The sequence below is a fragment of the Canis lupus genome, chromosome 14 (genome assembly GCF_011100685.1).
Source record: "Canis lupus familiaris isolate Mischka breed German Shepherd chromosome 14, alternate assembly UU_Cfam_GSD_1.0, whole genome shotgun sequence".
NCBI lineage: Eukaryota > Metazoa > Chordata > Mammalia > Carnivora > Canidae > Canis > Canis lupus.
Window position 1 is genome coordinate 23,324,043 of NC_049235.1, and position 21,263 is coordinate 23,345,305.

The following is a 21,263-nucleotide window of genomic DNA, read 5'->3' on the forward strand; positions in this document are numbered from 1 at the left end:
CATATTTATGTGTATATAATCCTACCCAAGGATGATTCTCCATTTATTCAAGTATTTTTATTAAATACTCCTCAGTACAATTTTATAGGTTTATTCACCTAGGACCTGGTTTTCAAAAAAATTTATTTCCACATATATTTTGTGGCTATTGGAAATTGGATAATTTTGTTATATTTTATAACTGGTTATTTGAAAGCTATGGAGTTTTATATATTTATTTTGTATTTATCCTCCTTGTGAATAAATGAATAGAATCTTAAAAAAATAAAATAAACCATTTTCTCTAGCCTTATATTTTGAATGAAGTCACACAGTTAAAAATTTTTTTTAAAGATTTTATTTATTCATTAGAGACACAGAGAGAGAGAGAGAGAAGCAGAGACACAGGCAGAGGGGGAAGCAGGCTCCATGTGGGGAGCCCGGCATGGGACTTGATCCGGGATCTCCAGGATCACACCCTGGGCTGAAGGCAGAGCTAAACCGCTGAGCCACCCGGGCTGGCCTACACAGTTAAAATTAATGAAATTTTTAAATGTGAAAATATCCTTCATTACATTAGGTAAATTATTCTTACAATGAAAACTACATCATTTACCATTTATGTTATTCTAAATTTTTTTTCCATTCTCTCATTAAAAAAAAAAAGATTTATTTATTTTTATTAGAAGAGTGTGTGTGTGTGAGTGCAGAGGAGGGCAGAGGGAGAGGAAGAGAATCTCAAGCAGACCTGAGCAAGGAGCCCAACACGGGGCCCTATCTCATAACCCTGAGATTATCACCTGAGCCAAAATCAAGAGCTGAACACTTAACCAACTGAGCCACTAGGCACCTTCTCTCATTTTTTAAGCTTCCCTTTTCTTCTCTGTTTTCTGTTTGCTCCTCTCTTTCTTTTTAGGAACATAGTAACTTGGGAAGAAATTTTTTTTAATAGTACCAGAAAAAAAACCCCAAGTAAGAGAAAAAGGAAAATATTTCAGTTTCTCTAATTTTTCCCCCTGTATTCTCCTATACGTTCTGTTCTGGATATTTCTCATTGTTTTCTGTCTCCTTCTACGCCATTTATTTATCTGAATGCTTGACATATATGTATGTGTGAAATATACGTGTTTGTGTCACATGTTGTCTTTGTATCACCTCAGAGGTAAGAAAACATGTCTAAGTCATGTATATACATGTTATTGCATATATAATAAAAGTAAATATTTTGTTAGTTTAAGTAGTTCTAATTCTTTAAACTTATAAATTTGTTGTTTTATTACTTTTTCTTCATTTTAAATTGTAGAGTTTTGTTTTGTTTTGCTTAATCTTAAGAATAGTTTTAAGTACACAGAAACTTGAACCACAAATGTAATCAGAAAATAATACTTTAATCCTAGTTAATCCACATTATTGACCTTCTGTGCCTACATCAGCAACAATAGCAGAATGTCTGGTACATAATCTCTTGTGTGGATAGCCATATCCACTGGCCAAGTCTGATCTAGAAATGAGATCCTCTTTTGAGATGATAGTTTTGCTGATTTTTAGGAAAATACCATCTAGGATCTCATTTAATCCTCATAAGAGACAGGATGGTTGTATTGTCTTAGCTCATTTGTCAAGTGAAACTAGGTCAGATCAAGTACAGATAGTTGTAACATGCTCTAAGTGTCTGTAAGCCATGGCTGGTCTTATTAAATACCTATTTCCTTTAGCAAAATAAAAAGAATTCACTATCTCTGTAATGACAGTAGAATTGGAGTATGATTAAGAATCCTGTCTTTTGTAGAATAGGAATTGTATTTTTAAAAAGGCAGATGCTGTAGGGTGTGTTTCTGTGGGTGTTTGTTAAGCTTTGTGGCCGGGAGGAGAGAAAGAAAAGGCAACAAGGAGACTGTGTTCCCCATCTCCCTTATAAAACGGGTTCCCGAGCAGGGATGGAGGGCAGCAGTCAGGATTAGCTCACAGGTCACTTCTGTGTCTTAGCTACCAGGTTTAGTTTAAAAAATGAGCTGTTGGAAACTGGAGAGGTAAAGTGATGGGCTTTCATTAGAGAGATGTAAAAACGGTTTCAAGTCCTTAAGAGAAAATGGAAATGAAACGTAAGAGCCAGAAATAATTACACCAACCACATAGTTAAAAAACCAACAACAAAACTCCTTCACAGGCCCCTTGTTCCCTGTGGTATTTGGTTTGTTTTGCACAATGTCATAAAAGTACACGGTCAGTGTACTTGCAGTTAAGCGAAGTGAAACCAGAAATAGACATTGTGCTCCGTCTACTCTAATTCAATACATTCACAAGAAGGAGGCAAAATAAAGAAGAAATTTAAGACGATAAATGGATCCAGTTTGCCTATGACGGTATGCCATTCTGAAGGTGGATATTGTTCATGGAGAGAATTCAGAGTAAACAGTTTCCTCTTATAATTATGTTAGAAAGAACATGAGTCTTAAACCCAGACAGAGATTAGTTTGAATCCTGGCTCTACCACTCAGGCATTTTGTGATGCTGGGAACTTTAAATTTCTTTTTTGTTATTTTCTTTACCTGTTAAGTAAGCAAAAGTATTCCTTCTTCATTGAAGTTGTTGTAAAGAGATAATCTCCCTTCATGAAGATGTCACAATTTCCTTGGAAAGTAGGGAAAGAAGCACTTAAAATCTTTTAAGGAAGAGTGCCATGTGAGAAAGTAAACAAGACCAGCCTGTTTACACATTATTGTATCATCTGATTCTATTTTTCAGTTAGTTTCTGCCCCTCCTCCTGAGAAAGAGGTTGCTCAATGGTCTGAACTATGTTAGAGTTTTTGTTGGGAATGAAACATCCCTGCGTGACTGTGCATACCACTGCTCTGTGTAGTCCTTTACAAGTGAAAGTGGTAAAAAAAAAAGTGGAGAGAGTAAAGGATTCCTTCTGGTTCTGCTGGTGGGTTAATGGAGCCACTGAGATCTCTATCTCTACCTCGACCTATACCTCTATCTCTTGTCTATCTTTATATATCTATGTATTCCAACCATCCTAATTATTCTTATTTATTTTCTGTTTATTTTGAAATAATTTTGAACTTACAGAAAACTTGCAAAACAGAGCTTTTTGTTTTATCATTTGAGAGTAAATTAGCAGTATAACGTGTCTTCACTTCCAAATACGTTAGCGTGTAGTTGCTAAAAGCACAGATCTGTCCTACATCAGTCATCAAAATCAGGAAATTAACCATCGGAGCCATAGACCCCTATTTATATTTTGTTCACCCGATGTACTTCATAGCCAAAGGATTCTGTTCAGAATTGCATATTGCACTGAGTTGTCCTGTCCCATTAGTCTCCTTCAATCTGGAATAGTTCCTCAGTCTTCCCTTGACTTTTCAATATCTGGATACTTTTGAAGATTGCAGATCAGTTATTTTGTGAAATAGCCCTCAGTTTGGGTTTGTCTGATATGTCCTCAAAATTAGATTTCGCTGATACATTTTTGTTAGGAGCACCCCAGAAGCTATGTGCTCTCCTCATTGCATCCTATAGGGGAGTGCACAGTTCCTATTTGTTACATTACTGGAGATGGTTTACCGTGATCACAGACCTAAAGTCATGTCTACCAGATTTCTCTACTGTAAAATTACTCATTCCCTCTCTATGATCAGTATGTGGGGGGTTGGTGGTTTCAGACTATGTAATATCCTGTTTCTTATCAAGATCCCACCCACTAGTTTTAGCATCTATCTGTGCTTCTTGGCTGAATTAATTATTACTGAAAGTTGCCAAATGGTGATTTTCTAATTTCTTCATTCCTTCTGCATTCATCAGTTGGCATTCCACTGCAAGGAAAAGCTTCCTTCTTTTCATTTTTTATTTATTCATTCTTTCATTTATATCAGCATGGGTGCATGAATTCTAAAATTTATTTTATCATGTCTGGATATTTTTAATGGATTGTAATCTGTTGTTATTATTTATTTTGATGTTTAAAATGCTCCAGACTTGGCCAGAGGGAGCCTGTTCAGTGTGTCCTCCTCATTCTTTGAGCACTCTCTGGCACAATTAGATGAACCAGGCCCATCTTCACCCTGCTTGTATTTCAGGAGCCTGAAGCAGGTCATTGCTGCCACCATCTCCCCCACATCCTCTTCTCCTCACTTGGGCTCTGGAATCCTGCCACTGCCTTCTTGCTGAGACTCAATTCTTTAGGAGGAGAGAGAAGGAAGAAGAAAGACATGAATGGATGAATAGATGGAAAGATAGATGGATAGAGAGGCAAGCTGACTGATTTTTTTTTAAAAAATGTCCTGCCAGTGGATAATTGGGAAATAAAAATACTAGCTCATCAATTTGATAGGGAAACAGATACTTGGATAATCAGAAATGATGGATATGCCCAAATAATTTATTTATTTTAACTTTGGAAGACGTCTCAGTCTGTAACAAAATACTAGAGACTGGGTAGTGTATAAACAACAGAACTTTATTTATCACAATACTGAAGCCTGGAGAGTCCAAGATCAAAGCACCAGCATGGTTGCTTTCTGGCAACGGCCTTCTTCCTGGCTCAGAGCAGGTGTCTGCTAACCACCTGCTCACATGAGAAAGGGACTAGGGAGTTCTGGGGGGGTCTCTTGTATAATGGCACTAATCCCATTCTTGAAGGCTCTTCCATCATGACCTAAGTACCTCCCAAAGGTCCTCCATCATCTTTGGAGATTAGGATTTCAACATATGAATTTTGAGGGGACGCATTCAGACCATAGACGAATGTTTCTGTTGTCTACTGATGTTTGAATATGGGTCCATTTACTGTTTTGAGAACCCAGGGCCTCAACCAACCCAAGTTTTTCAGCTCTTTATCTCACTACTTCTGTGTATGGTTTCCCTGTCTGAGAAACTTCTTACTAAGTCCACTATTTGTTATCATCTTAGAATAGGGCTTAAGAAAAAACCATATTCTTTATGTGTTTCTTTCCAATGTCTTTTGCTCTGTAATGCATAAGTAGAAGCATGGTCTACAGATGAGTTGGCTTTGTACAGAGAAGTAAGCATGGAGTATTTTCCTCCTCAGGAAGCCTTGTTAGGAGAGCTACTTTTTGCTCTTCCTCTTAGATTGGGATTGCCATGTGCCCTGGTTTCCAGGACCCTTGCTCTCACTAGAGTTAATATGCCTTCTAGTAAGGTGAACAGAGAAAATCTGATAGCCACAGGAGGGGGGTTTGCTTTATTAAGTCTAGAGATGGGTAAGGTGGGTGAGTAGGAGAAGAGAAGGAATTTGATTGAGACTGGTTGACTGGAATGAAGCAACTTCTCGGAGACAATTTTGCATAACAGAGCTGGTTGGTTAATATATTTGTCTTTCTGTCCTTTCTAGTCCTTTAAGCCTTAAAAAAAGAGAAACTGTTTGAGATTGGAACTTTTTTTAATGTGTTGCAATTAGGCACATGTCCAGATAAATCCTAATTTCACTAAACCCTTCCCTAGAAGACTACTGAATTTATTTGAAATCACTGAATCGTGAAGATACAAATATATAGTGAGAATTTAATAAACGAACTCTGATTTCAAGGATATCCAATTCATGAAACTGAGCAATACTATGGAATTAGGTAGTAATAAACTAAAAAGTAAATTTGAAGCACATAAACCATATGCAATTTTCGTAACTTTAACATAGCAAATGATTTTACTGTTTAACTTGTCTTGAAATGAATGATTCCTTCTTTACCAGCTGAAAGAACTGTAGGTTTCTTTGAACATTACAACTATTTTTAGACGCCCTTTTTAATCACAAATATATTCATATGTATTCCAATGTGATACTACATATTTTGAAGGTTTTTTTGGTTTTGTTTTTTGGTACTGTGTTTTTTTAAAGAAGATATTTTAAAATTTAGTAATACACATCAGTGGTAAAAACTCAAAACTACAGCATTAAATACAGTAAGATAAAAATATTTTATCAGAATTCTTTTGGAATCTCAGGTACCACTTTTATTTCATGCCATTCTCTCAAACTCATGTAACTACATGGAACCTGGTAAAATCTCTTCTCTGATTTTAAAGTCTCTATTGACTCTGTCCTTTTTGTTCTACCCTTAACAAACTGCTCGGAAGTGTGTCCAAGTATTTTACAGCTGATCTACCTCATTCTTCCTTATTGCTGAAATCCTGTCCAAACTTTACATTAGAGCTGCGCCTGTTGACTTCTGCTTAAGCCTTTTGTTCAACCTCTACCTTTTGCCCACTTCTCGGTGCTATGAATAAACCTGTTTCCTTTTACCAATCATGGTGCATCCTCTTCAGCTTCCTGTATTTATCCCATAGCTTCATCAGAAATTTCTTTGTCTCAGACTGTCTGCCACCTTCCTTTTGACAATGCCACGTTGGCCATGCTGCATCAGTCAGAAAACAGCCATTACATAAGGAGCTATCATGTGCCTACATGATGCCGGCCACCACAATAGATACTGCGAATATTGTGGCAAATAAACATGTCACTGCCTTGGTGGAACTGACAGTCTAGTGAGAACAATAGCTAATTAAACAAATGAGTGTGTACAATTAAATGACTGCAAATGTGCGAAGTGCAAATACAGGAGCATGGAAAGGGGCATGAGTTAGGGAGGTTGAAGCTGAGATGTGAAGACTGAGTACCTATTAGCTGGTTGAGGCCTGGGTTGAAGAACATTTCAGACAAAGAGTGGTGTTTGCTCTTCTCACCATCACATTTCACCCTGTAATGAAGCAAATTCTCCTACTCTTTAGCCATGCCACTTGCTCACTGTCATGGATGCATCTTCCTTCTTAATGGGTTTTTGCCTTTTCACCATTCTAGTTTTGTGCTATCAATCTATTTTGGAGCTTCTGAGGTCAGTGTTATTAGACTGGGATCTTCCCATAGCAGGCTCTTAAAAGTCTGATTTTGTCCTCTGTCTCCTACCCTGTTACTCTCCTTTTTTCCCTTCCATTAACTCCATTAATCCCAGAGGTGGGATTTCTATGGGAAAGCACAAGCCAGCAGTGGACACCTTAGAATTGATTTGTTAATATTGAATCCCTTGCCCTGAATACCTGGATTTCATTATGTGCAACCTCTCCTCTTCATCCTAGTGACATCAAGGTTTAAGGTCATTGAAAAAATCTCTCTTCCCCAAAGGAAGTTTAGGTATTTTGCTTTAGATCATTAAAGGAGCTGCATACTAGCTGTGAAGTTGTATAATCTAAAATTATGTTTCATCTGTTTCATCTGGTCAAACTATTTCTTATAGCCACGCTTGTCATCGAGCCATAACCAATTCTGTGGCAGAGGGACAGCAAACACAATTTCCTTCACTTGATTTTTCTTTTTTCTTTAAATATATGTATTTATTAAAATAACAAGACTATGAACTAAAGACTAATATATATGAAAACATTTATTATAATGAAATTAAAATAAATTGTAAAATACAGCATTAGCCGTAATAGACTTATCTTTAACTTCTACCATTCCATTGTTCTCAATAGAGGATAACCTATCTTATTTTTAAAATGGTGTATATTTGGGGAGCCTGGGTGGCTCAGTTGGTTGAGTGTCTGACTCTTGATTTTGGCTCAGGTCATGATCTCAGGGTCATGAGATCAAACCCCTCATTGGCCTCCTTGCTCAGCAGCGAGTCTGTTTGAGATTCTCTCCCTGTCTCTGCCCCTATCCCCAACTCGTGCTCTTTCCCTCTCCAAAGTAAATAAATCTTTAAAAAATTTTATATTTAATTATGGCAAAAGACACATAAGTTATATCTTGCAAAACTTAACCACTGGAACCTATTAAATATCTTTCCATTCCCCACTCCCCCCTGCCCTGGCAGCCACCATTCTGCTCGATCTCTATGAATTCGACTGTTCTAGGCACCTCATATAAATGGAATCAAAAAAGTATTTGTCTTTTTATGACTGACTTATTTCACTTAACATGTCTTCAAGGTTCATTCATGTTATAGCATGCATCAGAATTTCCTTCCTTTTAAGGCTCAGTAATGTTCCATTTTATCACATTTTGTTGATCGGTTCACTGGCTGATGGACACTTGGGTTGTTTCCACTTTTTGGCTCTTGTGAATGCTGTTGTTCTACTAAACATGGATGTACAGATATTTCTTTAAGACCCTGCTCCCAGTTCTTTTGAGGACTTATCTTACTGAGCCCCAACCTTAACACAGAGATATGGACTAAATATTTAAACAATGTGGGAGAGAGGAGATGAGGAGGGAGGGGACAGTCATTCCAAAAATTAGGCAGATGGTAATCTGTCAGCCATGTGAGGTAAGTCTGCTTCAGTGTTTCTCAAAGTGTTGTTCATGAACCAGCTGCCTTCGAATCTCCTGGAATGCTTGCTAAAAGTTTTGATTCTTAGGTGCTTCACCAGAGTTCACAAGTCTGAATGTCTTGTGAGACTCAGGAATTTGCACCCCTGGTGATTCTTACACATACTGAAATATGAGATGTACTGCCCTAGTGGCAGGCAGAGGTCTCAGAACTTGCTTCGGTTTATGCAGATGAAGGCTCTACTCCCCTCCTCTTTCAGCCCTTGCCTTACTTTGGGGCATATTCATCCCAGGCTATCCCATGATACGCTTTCTTTTCCACTCTGTCTCTGTATTGTAGCCCAACTAAAACTTTTATAAATGTACCAAAGGATGGTCAGGTCTGAGTTTGCAACCCTCAACTTTGGGGTTACAAAGGAAGGGTATCTGGGCCCTTTCTTTCTCAGGATGCTAAGGAACAATTCACTGTTGCTGAGTGCCTGCTTCAAGTCAGGGACCAGTGAACAGGTTAGGACTTCCTCCCTCAGCCTTGTGGCGTGTAGGTTTACCTGAGTTCTTAAAGGGACCACTTCTCATTTTCTTAAGTGAACATTTTAAATATGACACAGTGTATTGCAATCCTTGAGACAGTAATTTATGCACTTATGTTGTATGACCAAATAACAAGTGTGGCATCTTCATTAAAACCAACCAGGTTCTTCTGCATTTTGAAATCAAATTATTTGTCTTCATCCAATTACCACATCATGCCACCTCATCATAGCTGCCATGTGTGGCTTTGCTTCTAATTGTGATCTGTGATTTGCAGGTGATTCTTTTATTTTTTTTTTAAGATTTTATTTATTATTCACAGAGACAGAGAGGCAGAGGGAGAAGCAGGCTCCACGCAGGGAGCCCCACACGGGACTCGATCTCGGGTGTCCAGGATCACACCCTGGACTGAAGGTGGCACTAAACCACTGAGCCACCCGGGCTGCCCAATTCTTTTTTTTTTTTTTTTCAATCAACTTTTCTTCAAAAAATGTTGATGCATTTTCCAGAAATACTCTCTTCGCTCTTCAAGAGCATGTTTAATATTTGACATCCATTAAAACTAATGATACTAATGATACACTTTTTTTTTTAATGAAACGAGCTGTAGAGGGGGGAGGGGGGGCAAAGCCATATTAATGATGTTTGGTTCTATTATACCCCATCCACCTTTTTCACAGAATTCTCCATACAAATTTCTGTTCCTTAACTGACTGGGTGCCCCCATAATTTCTAGTTTTTGGCTCATTTCTACAGCCATTTTTGTGACTTGTGTTTGCTTGGTTGAAATGCCTTCTAGGGAAATGTAAATGATGTGAGGGCAAGGACAGGATTGCACTAGTTCACATAGTGCCCAGCATGATACATAGCAGGTATTTAACAAATATTTCTTGAATTAATGAAACTTAACTTGAGGCTGATTATATTTCCTATTTTGTTCTTGTTGGTGCTACAAATTTTCTTTGCAGTTTTCTGTTACACTAAAACCCTTTTATCAATCTAAAAACTCAATTTAAAGAGATTGAGAAGCTTACCTACCTCATATCTCTGATTGGACCAATTGATGCCATGTTTGAAACACACATTTGATCTCATGGGATCACTTATCTTTTTATGTTGAAAACGGACCGAGCAGAACTCATGACACCAACCAGTATTTTCACAAGTTAATTGTTGGTTGGAAAAGAAACAACACTCCTGACTGTGAGTGATGTGATGTCAGTACATCTCCAACCATAGGTTGCATTATTAGTGATAGATCAATGCCATCATTTTACCCACAACAGGCAACACGTTGGAGTCTGTGTCTCAGGATACCAGATAACCTAGGAGAGTGAGCCTGCTCTTTTCTATTTACCAAGTTTGGCTTCAAGCCATACACACTGAAAATCCTTTTTGTGTCAGTGCTGTTTGTTTTCACAGAGCCTATAGAACCTGTTGTCAGTGGAGGGCTCAGAGCGGCCCTTTATGAAGCTTTCTTTCAGCAGCATTTTGGGATTCAGAGTCAGGAATGGTCAGCCGAACTTACTCTCACAGTATATAAGTTTACTGGGATTTAGGAAAGATAGTAACAGAAATCCGTTAAAGATTTGTACAGCATGATGCAATAGTGTGCAAAATTACTTTAGGGGGAGTCTTTTGCATTTCTGATTTTGTAGTCCGAAAGTAAGAATGCCTGGGCTTAACTGTTTAACATAGTGTTAAAGCTTAATGGATGTTTTTGGTTGTTTGAAGATCTTTCAGAAAAATTATTACCCATAGCTACAACTACAAAGTAACAAGACTCAGACCCAAAGACATCTGTGGAATCCTATGACAAGTTAATTAAGAGCAGGCCGGTAGACTGATCAGTGGGTCTGACCCCAGTTGGATTTGCTGATATTCCTACTTTCCTGAGTAAACATGTTTCAGTATTCATTGTGCCCTTAAGCTTTTAGAGTAATAAGCAGGGTTTTAGCTGTGCCATTTTAATAGCAGTCGGAAAATCAAATCTAACACGATGCCTAACAATTGTATAGAAATATGTATTAAAATTAAGATCCACATTAATACAAAAAGTGGACTGTTTGTTCTATTGAACCCTTAATTTTTTTCATTTTAACATTCACTTATAATTCCTTTTTTTTATAAACTCTTAGTGAGTATGTGGCTAGAGCTGTCTTTCTTATATACCGCCCCCACCCCCTTGCCATACCTGCCACAGTCAAATCAACAGATGTTGATTGAGTGCAACTTCATTGTCAGAATGATGCCATTGCATTAGTGGTAGTCCATCGTTAGTGAACCTGCAGTGTCATAATTTTGGTGTGCTGATTTAACATATTCTTGGTGTCATTTTAATTTGCTTTTCTTTTATCCCTTGTCAGTTCAAACCTTTTCCCATTTTTGTTTGCTAACTTCATTGTTCCTGTTCTTGGCTCGTGGGGTTCTAACAATTGTCATCAAAATCCTGACTTGCCAGCATCAGGCTCCTGGGCAGGGCATATCGTCAGCAATTAGTACTTCTGTTTTCTGTCTCTTCTTCCTTTCTTTGTTAGAGGGGAAAATGGGGAGTAAAATGGATAGTATTGGAAAATGTGGGATGGAAAACTAAACTGAGCTGGAGGGGACTCCAATTCAAAGTGTATTGAATAAGTTGGATAACTCAAGTTTTGATAAGTAATGGGAAGCAGCATGAGATTATGTAATGACTTGGCATTGTCAGCGGACTTGGATCCCAACAGCAGGCCTGCCATTCTTATGTGGATATAATAAAGCCTACCTCACAATGCTGCCAAGAGCCCTCAATGAGATGACACGTGAGGGCCTCTCCTGTCCTCTCTCCTTAGCAAGGGAACCTGCAACAGCCCCGTGACAAGGACAGTGGGTTGATGACACCAGCACTTAAGACGGAAGCTTTATCTTGCCCCAACTCCTCTCCCTCCTTCCCTGCCCTTTAACATGTTTTCTCCATTCGGTCTTCATAGTAGCCTCATTATGTATCATTATTCCCATTTTTCGGATGAGGAAGTTGAGGTTCTGAGTGACTTGCCCAAGGTCATGGATTTGGTAAAGGATTTGGGTTGAGTTCTGTCAGATTCCAAAGCCATTCCCTTGCCTCAGTGCCAGCCTGCCTTGTATAATGAGTGTGTGACTGAAGAATGAAAAGGAGTTAATGGAGTGGCCATTCCACTGTTCTTTCCACTACTTCACTTGGTGAATAACTAATAAGCAAACACTCCCAGAGGGTATTTGCATTTTAAAAGAGGAGCTCATTAACCCTAATGAATTTCTAATTGGGGAATATGTGAGGGAGATATTTCTGACCACTGAGGCTTTCTCCTGTGTCTTCAAGGTGCCTGGCTCTCCTGTCCTCCTTCATGGATTATCAGCTGTTCTGGAATCAGAATTATGTAATAGAATGCAGTCCCATACTGCTTGTCCACCCCAAATGCCATTGAATGAATTGATAGGGCATTGTGAAAGGATAGCTAAAGGAACATAAGTGTAGGTTAGCAGTGTGGGAAATGAATGTTCAAAAGCTGAATAACAGATTTGACAATTTTGAGGGTCTTGTGAAGAATCGGGTAAGAAAAATATATTTCATAATCAATTTTAACTTCAGAAATGTTCTGTCAGCATTTCTCATAGTGTGTTCATGGACCTCTGCAAGTTGTTTAAGAGGTATCAGGTGAATAAAATGCTCCATAGTCAAATATATTGTGAAAAAAAAGTTTTATTTTTTTTAAAGATTTTATTTATTTATTCATGAGAGACCGAGAGAGAGAGAGAGAGAGAGAGAGAGAGAGAGGCAGAGACACAGGCAGAGGGAGAAGCAGGCTCCATGCAGGGAGCCTGACGTGGGACTCGATCCCAGGTCTCCAGGATCATGGCCTGGGCCAAAGGCAGCACTAAACCACTGAGCCCCTAGGGATCACCATGAAAAAGAATTTTTAAGTTTGTTTCCTTCCTTCCTTCCTTCCTTCCTTCCTTCCTTCCTTCCTTCCTTCCTTCCTTCCTTCCTTCTTTCCTTCCTTCCTTCCTTCTAGAGGGGGAGAGAGTGTGGGGAGGGGCAGAGGGAGAGGGAGAATCTTAAGCAGGCTCTATACTGAGCATGAAGCCTAATGTGGGACTCGATCTTAACACCCTGAGATCATGATCTGAGCTGAAATCAAGTCAGATGCTTAACCAGCTTAGCCATCTGGGTGCCCCTGAATTTTCTTTACTGAAAAATTTCTCTGAGCCTTTAATATGTTTAAGTGCATTGGAAGTCAACTGGAAGGGAATGTATTCTGCAGATTTTTCTCATACTTTTGACCATAGAAATCTTTTTTCCATGTGAATCCCTCAAAACTAGTGTTTTATAGACTGTATTCTGAGATACGCAGTTCTATATAATTCTTCTGACTTAAAACAGTTTTATGTATTCACAGCTTTTCATACTTAGGTAGGCTCCAGCCCTGTCCATATCAGCCCATTCCCACTCCTGTGTTAGACCCTAGGGCCTGCCAATAGTAACACCCCTCTTTTCCAGATAAGATCTAATCAATTTAGGGAGAAAACAGTCCTACCAAATAGAGACCAAGTTCTCATTTTTATTGTCTATTAAGCTGGTGTTAAAGAATGTGGCTTCCATCAAAGACCAAATGGATTCTGAACTCCAGAATTAGATTGAGCACCATCCAGTTACAGACCATGCTGGGCTGGGGTAGGCTTTCCCAGGTGGGAGGAGGTCCCTGTGGATGGTCAGAGCAGACAGAGCCATATGCTGCCTATGGTCCTCCCATTTTCAATAGAAAGGGAAGAATCATGGGTGCAAAGCCCCCCAGATTACCAAGCCATTGATTAGAGAGTACAGGGAGGACTTGGGTTAATGATAGTAGAGCTTTTACCACATTGAAGGAGCCTAAGGAGTGAGGCTTACCCTACCTCCTCTCCTGCCATAACAAGTCTCCTCTGGGTAACTCAGATAGGCATTGGGGTTCCTCTCCCATCACTGGGGATTTCTCTCCTTCTCTCCTTCTCTTATACTGAGTGCTTACTCTTCACCACCATTTCTCTCCTCCATTGACCCAATTCACACAGTAGGATAGGATCATAATGATACTCTAATGGCCATCCCTTGCTTGTTTCCTCATATAACTCAAACATAACTCAGCCTTTTATCCTAGAAAAGGAAGAATACATATAGTCTCTAGAATAGGGATTGGGAGGGGCACTTGGCTGGCTCAGTTGGTAAAGCAAGCAACTCTTGATCTCAGGGTCATGAGTTTGAGCCCCATGTTAGGCATAGTGATTACTTAATAAAAACAAACAAACAGAGATCAGGAAACTACAGCCTGAAACTTGTTTTTGTAAATAAATTTTATTGGAACACAGCCATATTCATTAGTTTATATATTGTTTTTGACTGTTCTCAGCCACAAAGGTAGTGTTGAGAGTTTTGTGACTGAAACCATAAGGCCCATGAAGTCTATAAAATGCTTCCTATCTAGCACTCTACTGGCAAAATTTGCCAGTCTCTAAAATATGAATGACTTTACACTTCAGCTCCTGAAGTTCTGAAAGAGCATCCTTAGTATGTATATGTAGCCTTTATTATTTACTTTAAATAAAAACTACATTTGAAGCTAAGAAGATTACATGGTTGTATTATAAGAGGGATTGTTAAATTGTGTCTAGCCTTACAAGCTGCTGGAAAAGTATCAAGGGGACTGTATTTGCTTTGAAGGATGGGAAGGAAGGACAGAGGCTTGCTCTGGTCAGAAGTGTTTGGCATCATCAGTGGAAAGGGAAGAGAACAGATAATCTGTGGGGCTTATGGAAAATAAAAGGAGTAGAGGAAAATGTCTGGGGACCAGAGGGTTGGACCAGCACAAGATCCTGCATTCAGAGCTCCCTTTTGGATCCTTGGGTCTTTCTCTTCACTGTTCTCTAACTCAGATTTGATTCCTCCCTCTTCAGCCCTCATCCTTTGGAACCTTCTGCCAAGCCAGATAGTCCCTAGAGATGTGAGAAGACTAGGTTCTGCTCCCACTGTGACAGCCTTCTACCTGGGAGACCTAGGGCATGTCACTCGAGTGCCTCTGCCCCTGGGAGTTCACTCTCTGTAAATTGGGAAGTGGAGGTGGATGGGGAAGATGTCTTACTGCACCATAGTGAGAATTAAATGTGGTGCTGTAAAGAAAAGCTTTATGAGATGTCAAGTCCTGTGAACACATTGGTTGTGTTTGTTGTTCTTTTTAAACAGCTGACTTGCAAATGAAAATTCTTAATCTATCCAGTGTATCGAGTTAACTTACAATTTGAAAACTACTTTATTTCATATTTGTCCATACATCTTTATTTACTGTTGAAGTGTTTCAACTTCTATGTGGGTTTTAAAAAATTAGAGAAAATAACTCAGTTTTTCGCATGATAAAATAATTCTTCAGTGGGAAGAAAAAAACCTTCAAAAATTATAATTCATTGTGACCTGTTCTTCTCTGTTTGCAGTCTGTGCAGTTTTCATTTTGTGGCTTTGTTTATAGAGAATAATCTTGCAGATGGCATTTTTCCTTGTAATCAGTTATTGTCCTATCTGAGTCATCGCCAGACATGGCATTTCAGTAAATAGTGATTCTACAATCGCTTCCAGGCAGATGTGTTGTGTGATGTCAGGAACACCGGCTGATAACCTTTCTGGTTATTCAAGCAATGGAGACATGGAGAAAGCTTTGTACAGACACACAGCTTGAAGTCAGAAAATGGCCAAGTAAGCGCCGACTTTGTGTTGAATGATTTTAGCCAAATATAATGTTTGTGTGGCTATGGGATAGGGCAATAATCATTTTAAAAAGGTAAAAACTCCCGAGTAAATGACCTTTCATATTGGACAATATATATTGTAAACATTGGGCATGGGCGTTTTTGAACATACTCTGACCTCCATGTACAGAGCCTTACATTATTACCTCAGCTACTTATGCTGCTGTGGCCTCATGTTGCTAAACTCATGTTGCATTGGTTTGGCCACCAGTAAACTGGGGGTTGGTGATCTTGTCCCTTCTGAAAAGTAGGGTTTCCTTAGATAGGCAAATAAATGGTCAGTTTAAACAATCACTTGAAAAATCAATCAAAATAGTTCGATGTGCTAGGTCACAAAAATAATGTGATGTAATTTTTCACTTAACAGTTATTAACTTTATTAGCCTATAGACATAACCTGAAAGTTCTTAATGCTTTTGTTTTGGTATGATTTTTTTCCCCTTATCAATCATGAACTGTTTTTGAAATCTAGTAAGTTATGCCACAGTTGTGGATCTCTAGAAGCAATACACCTAGTGGTACTTAATATTAGTTGCCTTTTAGGTTTAACAGATATGTTTTAGAAGGACATTAACTGTATGCTCTAATACAGCTTTTATTACGTATCATTTAATATTTTATCTTAGTTTTATGGATTAGAAACTATAAAGAGAAGTTCACTAATTTATTTAGCTAGTATTTATTGAACGCCTATTATGTGGTATGTCTTGCCCAGTGATAATAATGTTGCACCTAGCTGAGAACAGAGCTTATAAGCTGGAATATGCATTGATGTGCTTGCATTTTATTTCTTATTTCATCATTTAACAACTTATTTATTTATTTTAGAGAGAGAGCAGGGGAGAGAGAGAGAATATTGTAAACAAGTGCCACACCCACATGGAGCCCAAAGCATGCATGGCTCAATCTTACAACCCTGAGATCATGACCTGAGCCAAAATCAAGATTTGACCCTTAACCAAGTAAGCCACCGAGGCACCCCATATTTTTCGTGATTTTATAATTTAACAGGTTTATTTAATTCTTTAAAATTTCAATGAGGCTCTTCCTTGATTATCACCAATGGTATGCTAAACTTTTGTGTTTCATAAGAAAAGTTAAGCTCAGCCAGGACTTGCATACTTTGTTATCTCCAGTCAGGACTTATGACCTTCCTTATTAACAAATTCCTAACCTTTAGTGTTGGCCAAATCATCATCTATGAATTTTGTAATCTTCCCTGTTGTGAACATTCCTGAGCTGGCTTAATTTTATGGGTAGTGCAGTTTACAAATTACTAAACCAACTTCTCATTAATTGTTTCTTTACCTACCATGTGTAAATCACAGATCATTAGTGATAGCCAATAAATTAAAATAGTTCATTAATTAATTAAATTATGCTTATACTTACCTATATTTGTATCTCTCCTATGTCCTTGGAGTCAGCATAGTTATCAACTTCATTTAGTAATATGACCAACCCAGGCATCAGCCTTAGGAATCAATATTAACCAAAGGCTAATTTATGAATTTGTGCATTGTTCTCCCTTCTATAAAGATTGTTTGACATTTGGTTAATTATTACATGCAAATATACGTACCTACTCTGAGGCAAATCTATAGACACACAAGTAAACACTTATAATGAGTAAATCTTATTTAAAAAACTAACTTGGAGGACAGTTATATTATAAAGGCTTTTAATTTGAAAATAACTTGCCTTATCTTCCTTAAATCATAAACTTTCCCAGTTTATTTGAAACATGACTTGATTTACAAAATGTTAATTCACTTGATTTTTCCAGAGTAAACCTCTTTAAAAGCAGGATATATCTCTGGTTTAGGCTGTGTATACGGATATGTATCTATGATTTCTGGAACCTTTCTAAAATTATCATTCTTAAAAGATTAACTTGTTTTGCACCAAAGGAAATAGTAATCGCTTCCATAATGTAAAACGTGTAGTAACAAAAGATATTTTAAACAAATAGAAGACGATTTGGCCTCAGTGGTATGCTAAAGGTTTTGTTTTTGTTTTTGTTTTTTGCTTCATAGGAGATGCAGCCCCTGAGCAAGAAGTGGCAGCCAAAGGTAAAACTTCAGAAGCAGAAGGCAGCCAACCTTTGGAGGTAAGTGAAACTCAGTAAGTCCTTTTGGGTAAAGCTAAAGTCAGGATGATTATAGATTCCTTTGAGGATCAATAGTAACTTCTCCTCTTGCCATGTAGACAGGTGCCTCGGACAAAGAATACAGGCGATCTGCTGCAAGTCAGGGATAGGAGCGCAAGCAGGGATTTTGCCAGTGATAAGCTTTTTCCAATGCTGGAAATGGAAACTGTCTTTTGAAAAAAGAGGAAAAGAGCACATAAGTTAAAACATTTGAACATTTTTTTAATTGAGTGATTATTTTCTAATACATTGGACTAAATAGATGATGTGTGAACCTATAAAGAACAGTTTGAAAATAACCTATTCAGAACTTAGGTTGCTGTTTTCAGCATCAAAGTGTACTCCTTGACATTGTTTGGTAGAAAGACCAGGGCCTTTGTTGTTTTCTGTGTGAGAAAATTATTTCTTCCTTGTGGCGACTTCAAAATGTAATTCAGATACTTCCGTGTACTATGTAGAAACATACCAACATTATGTAATTGCTAAAATAATAATTTTTAAGATTTAGGGGGAATGTTAATTATTAGGGTACAAACTGGGTGAATTTTGGAACTTTCTACATTACACACCCTACTTCTAGCACAGGAGGGTATTGCTGCAAACAACTAGAAAGAGGTCAGGGACTTGGCCTGTTTTGGTTTAGCCCTAAAGCCTAGCACAGAATAGGCAGTTGAAAAGATTTCTTAAGTGAATGAATGAATACAGTCCCATGGTTTTATATTCTGTGAAGAGGCGGATGACTTCCCAAGTATATCTCCATGAGACCTCTCCCCTGAGCTCCAGAACTGCCCATGTGCCATTACACTTACAAGTTTCTAGACAGTTCAGCCTTTATGTGACCAAATAATTGTCCATTCCCAGCCCTCACACCCTGAAGGTTCTCTCTCCTCAGGTTTTCACCATCTCTGTGTAACAGCACCACACCCACTAGACAGTTTAGAATCAAAACCCCTGAGGTATCCTAGCTCCTCTCCTCCTCATACCCCGTGCAGCCCATCAGTAACACTGGTCACCTCCCCCTCTACATCTGGAATCTGACCCCCGCCCCTCTCAGCACTGGACTGTTAGAACCCTGGTCTGAGCTGCCACCTCCACCCCATTTTTCTCCCATAAGTCCATTCTTCACACCGCTGATGGCAATACGAATCACAGCCTATCACTCCTCAGCTGAAAACTTGCCAGCTGACCACTGTAACTAGGATAAATGCTGTCTTACAGTGGGCTACCAGGAGCAATACGTGCTCTCCCATCTCCTTTCTCTCCATACCCGCAAGCCCCAGCTTGATTTCCCGGCTACTGTTCTGTCCCTTGGTCACGTTAAGCTCCTTCCCACCTCAGCCTTTGCACTAGCTATCCCTTTGTTACTGGAGGGTCATTTAGGTCTTAGTTCAAATGTCACTTTTCATGACTACGTCAGCTATAGTGTCTTTTCCCCCCAGTTACTGTCAGATAACCCTGTTTTATTTCCTCCAACAAACTGATTACTTCTCAGATTATTTGTTTGTTTACTATCTGCCTCCCCTGGCCGGAACAAAAACAGACTCTTGTGAGCCTGGAAAAGTGTCTGTTACATGGAAGGTGCTCAGTAAATCCCTGTTAGTGATAATCTAGATTTCCCATAATGTCATCATCTGCCTGCCAAGTTAAAGGCCTCAACATGTCATTTTGACTCATTCTCCTCAGCCTCTTTATCAAGTCGATCAAGTCTTCTTGATTCTATCTCATAAGTATCTTCCAAGTCTGGTTTCTCATTCTCCAACTAGGTCTTCGTCTGTTTACTAACTGTTATTAGATGAAGTGGTTTCTTTCCTAAATCCCTTTCTGAAAACCAACAGCAGGTTTTGTCACTTCAGGGTCCCCCACATGCCTTGAAACCTGCAGAATAAAGCTTAAAGCTAAAATGCCATCCAAATGGCACCTCCTTGGTTAACTCTTTTCTCTGTACTCCCAGCCAGAAATAATGCCAGTGTCCTTGAACTACTTGTGTTGTCTTTTATGACTTCATATAGTGTCAACTCCTGGAAGGTGAAGCCTATACCTTCTACTATACTATACTTATACTGTACTTATCCTATAGCCTAGTCAACTACTTCACCCATTTACATACTGTCAGACTCATGTGGTATGACAAGGGTGCACTGCCAATGATTCTGGGATGGATAAATGAAAAACAAATAAGCCGTCCTCTGCAAATGCTGTCTTGGGAGTCTCTTCATTAAATCCTCTTTTTCCCCTTACACTATAAACACATAGGTTTTTTTTTTTTCTTTTTATCACTATAAGAAGTTTTCTTTTTTTGTAGGAGTTACCATAAAAGTCTATTAATTTATTATTTTGACCTTCTTACTACATTAGCAAGGAAAACTGTAATGATTTCAATTAGTTAAAAAAAAAGATAGACGTCTGATTAAGAAATTGGAACTCTTGTACCAAGCAGAAAAGATTCTCATTATTTTAGTTTTTAATGGCTATGTAAGAAATGTTGAAATATTACTTGTAATGAGAATATGTTTGATAAATTAGTATGATTCAATAATACCTAAAAACACTTTATATTGCCAAAGTAGAATTCCCTTTTCTAAGAACACTTTGGATAAGGTGGCTCTTAGTATATCAAAATAGGTTTATGAGATTGTCTGCTATTCCTAAGGAATTGTTAGACCTGGGATGGAGAGGTTGTAAATATACATACAACTCTTAGCTATATAAGCAGAAATTCTCAATCTATTCATGGTAAAATTAGAAAGCTCCACAAGTCACTATAATGTAAAATGAAATAAATAAGTTCCTTAAACTCCATAAATACAAAGATTAGAGATTTTATTAGGGAAGGAGAGTGAAGAGAGGCTTCTGGCACTAGGTGAGCATTGGACCATTAAAAGATTTGTCTTACTATTTATGTAACTAATTCCTATATGTGAAATTCCTTAATGAAATCCTTCAATAAGAACATTTTAATAAAAAACTTGGGGGGCGAGAACAATTTGGAAATACAGAGGCAAATCATGGTAGAAATGACTTTCCACACAGGAATCTCAATGACAGATGATAAAGGGTTAAGAAATGAATGTAACCGCGGCCTGAGCCACACTGTAGTTTTGATGGCAGTTAAAATGTTTTAAGTAGTCTGTGATATTTTTCCTTATACTTCATAGCCCAAATATACTTTAAAGATGTAAAAAATAAAAAAATAAAAAAAAATAAAGATGTGTTCACCCTCCAAATAGAGCGCTCACCCAACATCATGGAAATTCTAGCATCTAGGCAGAATATAATGTGCAAAAATAGATCTGGTTTGGACATCAAATAAGTTCACTTTACAGAGTTGGATTCTGAGATATCTTCATATGTTTACACAAAAGACTATGAAAGGCAGGGTGTTTATTTGTATTAAGTGATTAGTGGGACTTTTTACTTTGTGAACTGGAAATAATATGACATTCTTTGCAGAAAAACATAGTTTCTCAGTGTACTTGTCTTCTGCAGTCCTCTTCCCTAAATATTTTAGGGTTTCTTTCAATGATGACTTCAAGT

At 38.2% G+C, this 21,263-nt stretch overlaps 1 protein-coding gene across 9 annotated transcripts in view; it reads left to right on the forward strand.

Moving 5' to 3' along the window:
• The window catches only part of LOC610321 (UBAP1-MVB12-associated (UMA)-domain containing protein 1), a 229,683-nt gene that overhangs the window by 132,188 nt on the left and 76,232 nt on the right, over positions 1-21,263 (forward strand). For all 9 annotated transcript variants that reach the window (XR_005369443.1, XM_038556908.1, XM_038556918.1 and 6 more), the window contains one exon: positions 17,617-17,690. Coding sequence is in view for 8 of the 9 variants with exons in the window: in XM_038556908.1 (XP_038412836.1) it covers positions 17,617-17,690 (74 nt within the window). In the remaining variant the exon portion in view is untranslated. The remainder of the gene's footprint in view (positions 1-17,616; positions 17,691-21,263) is intronic.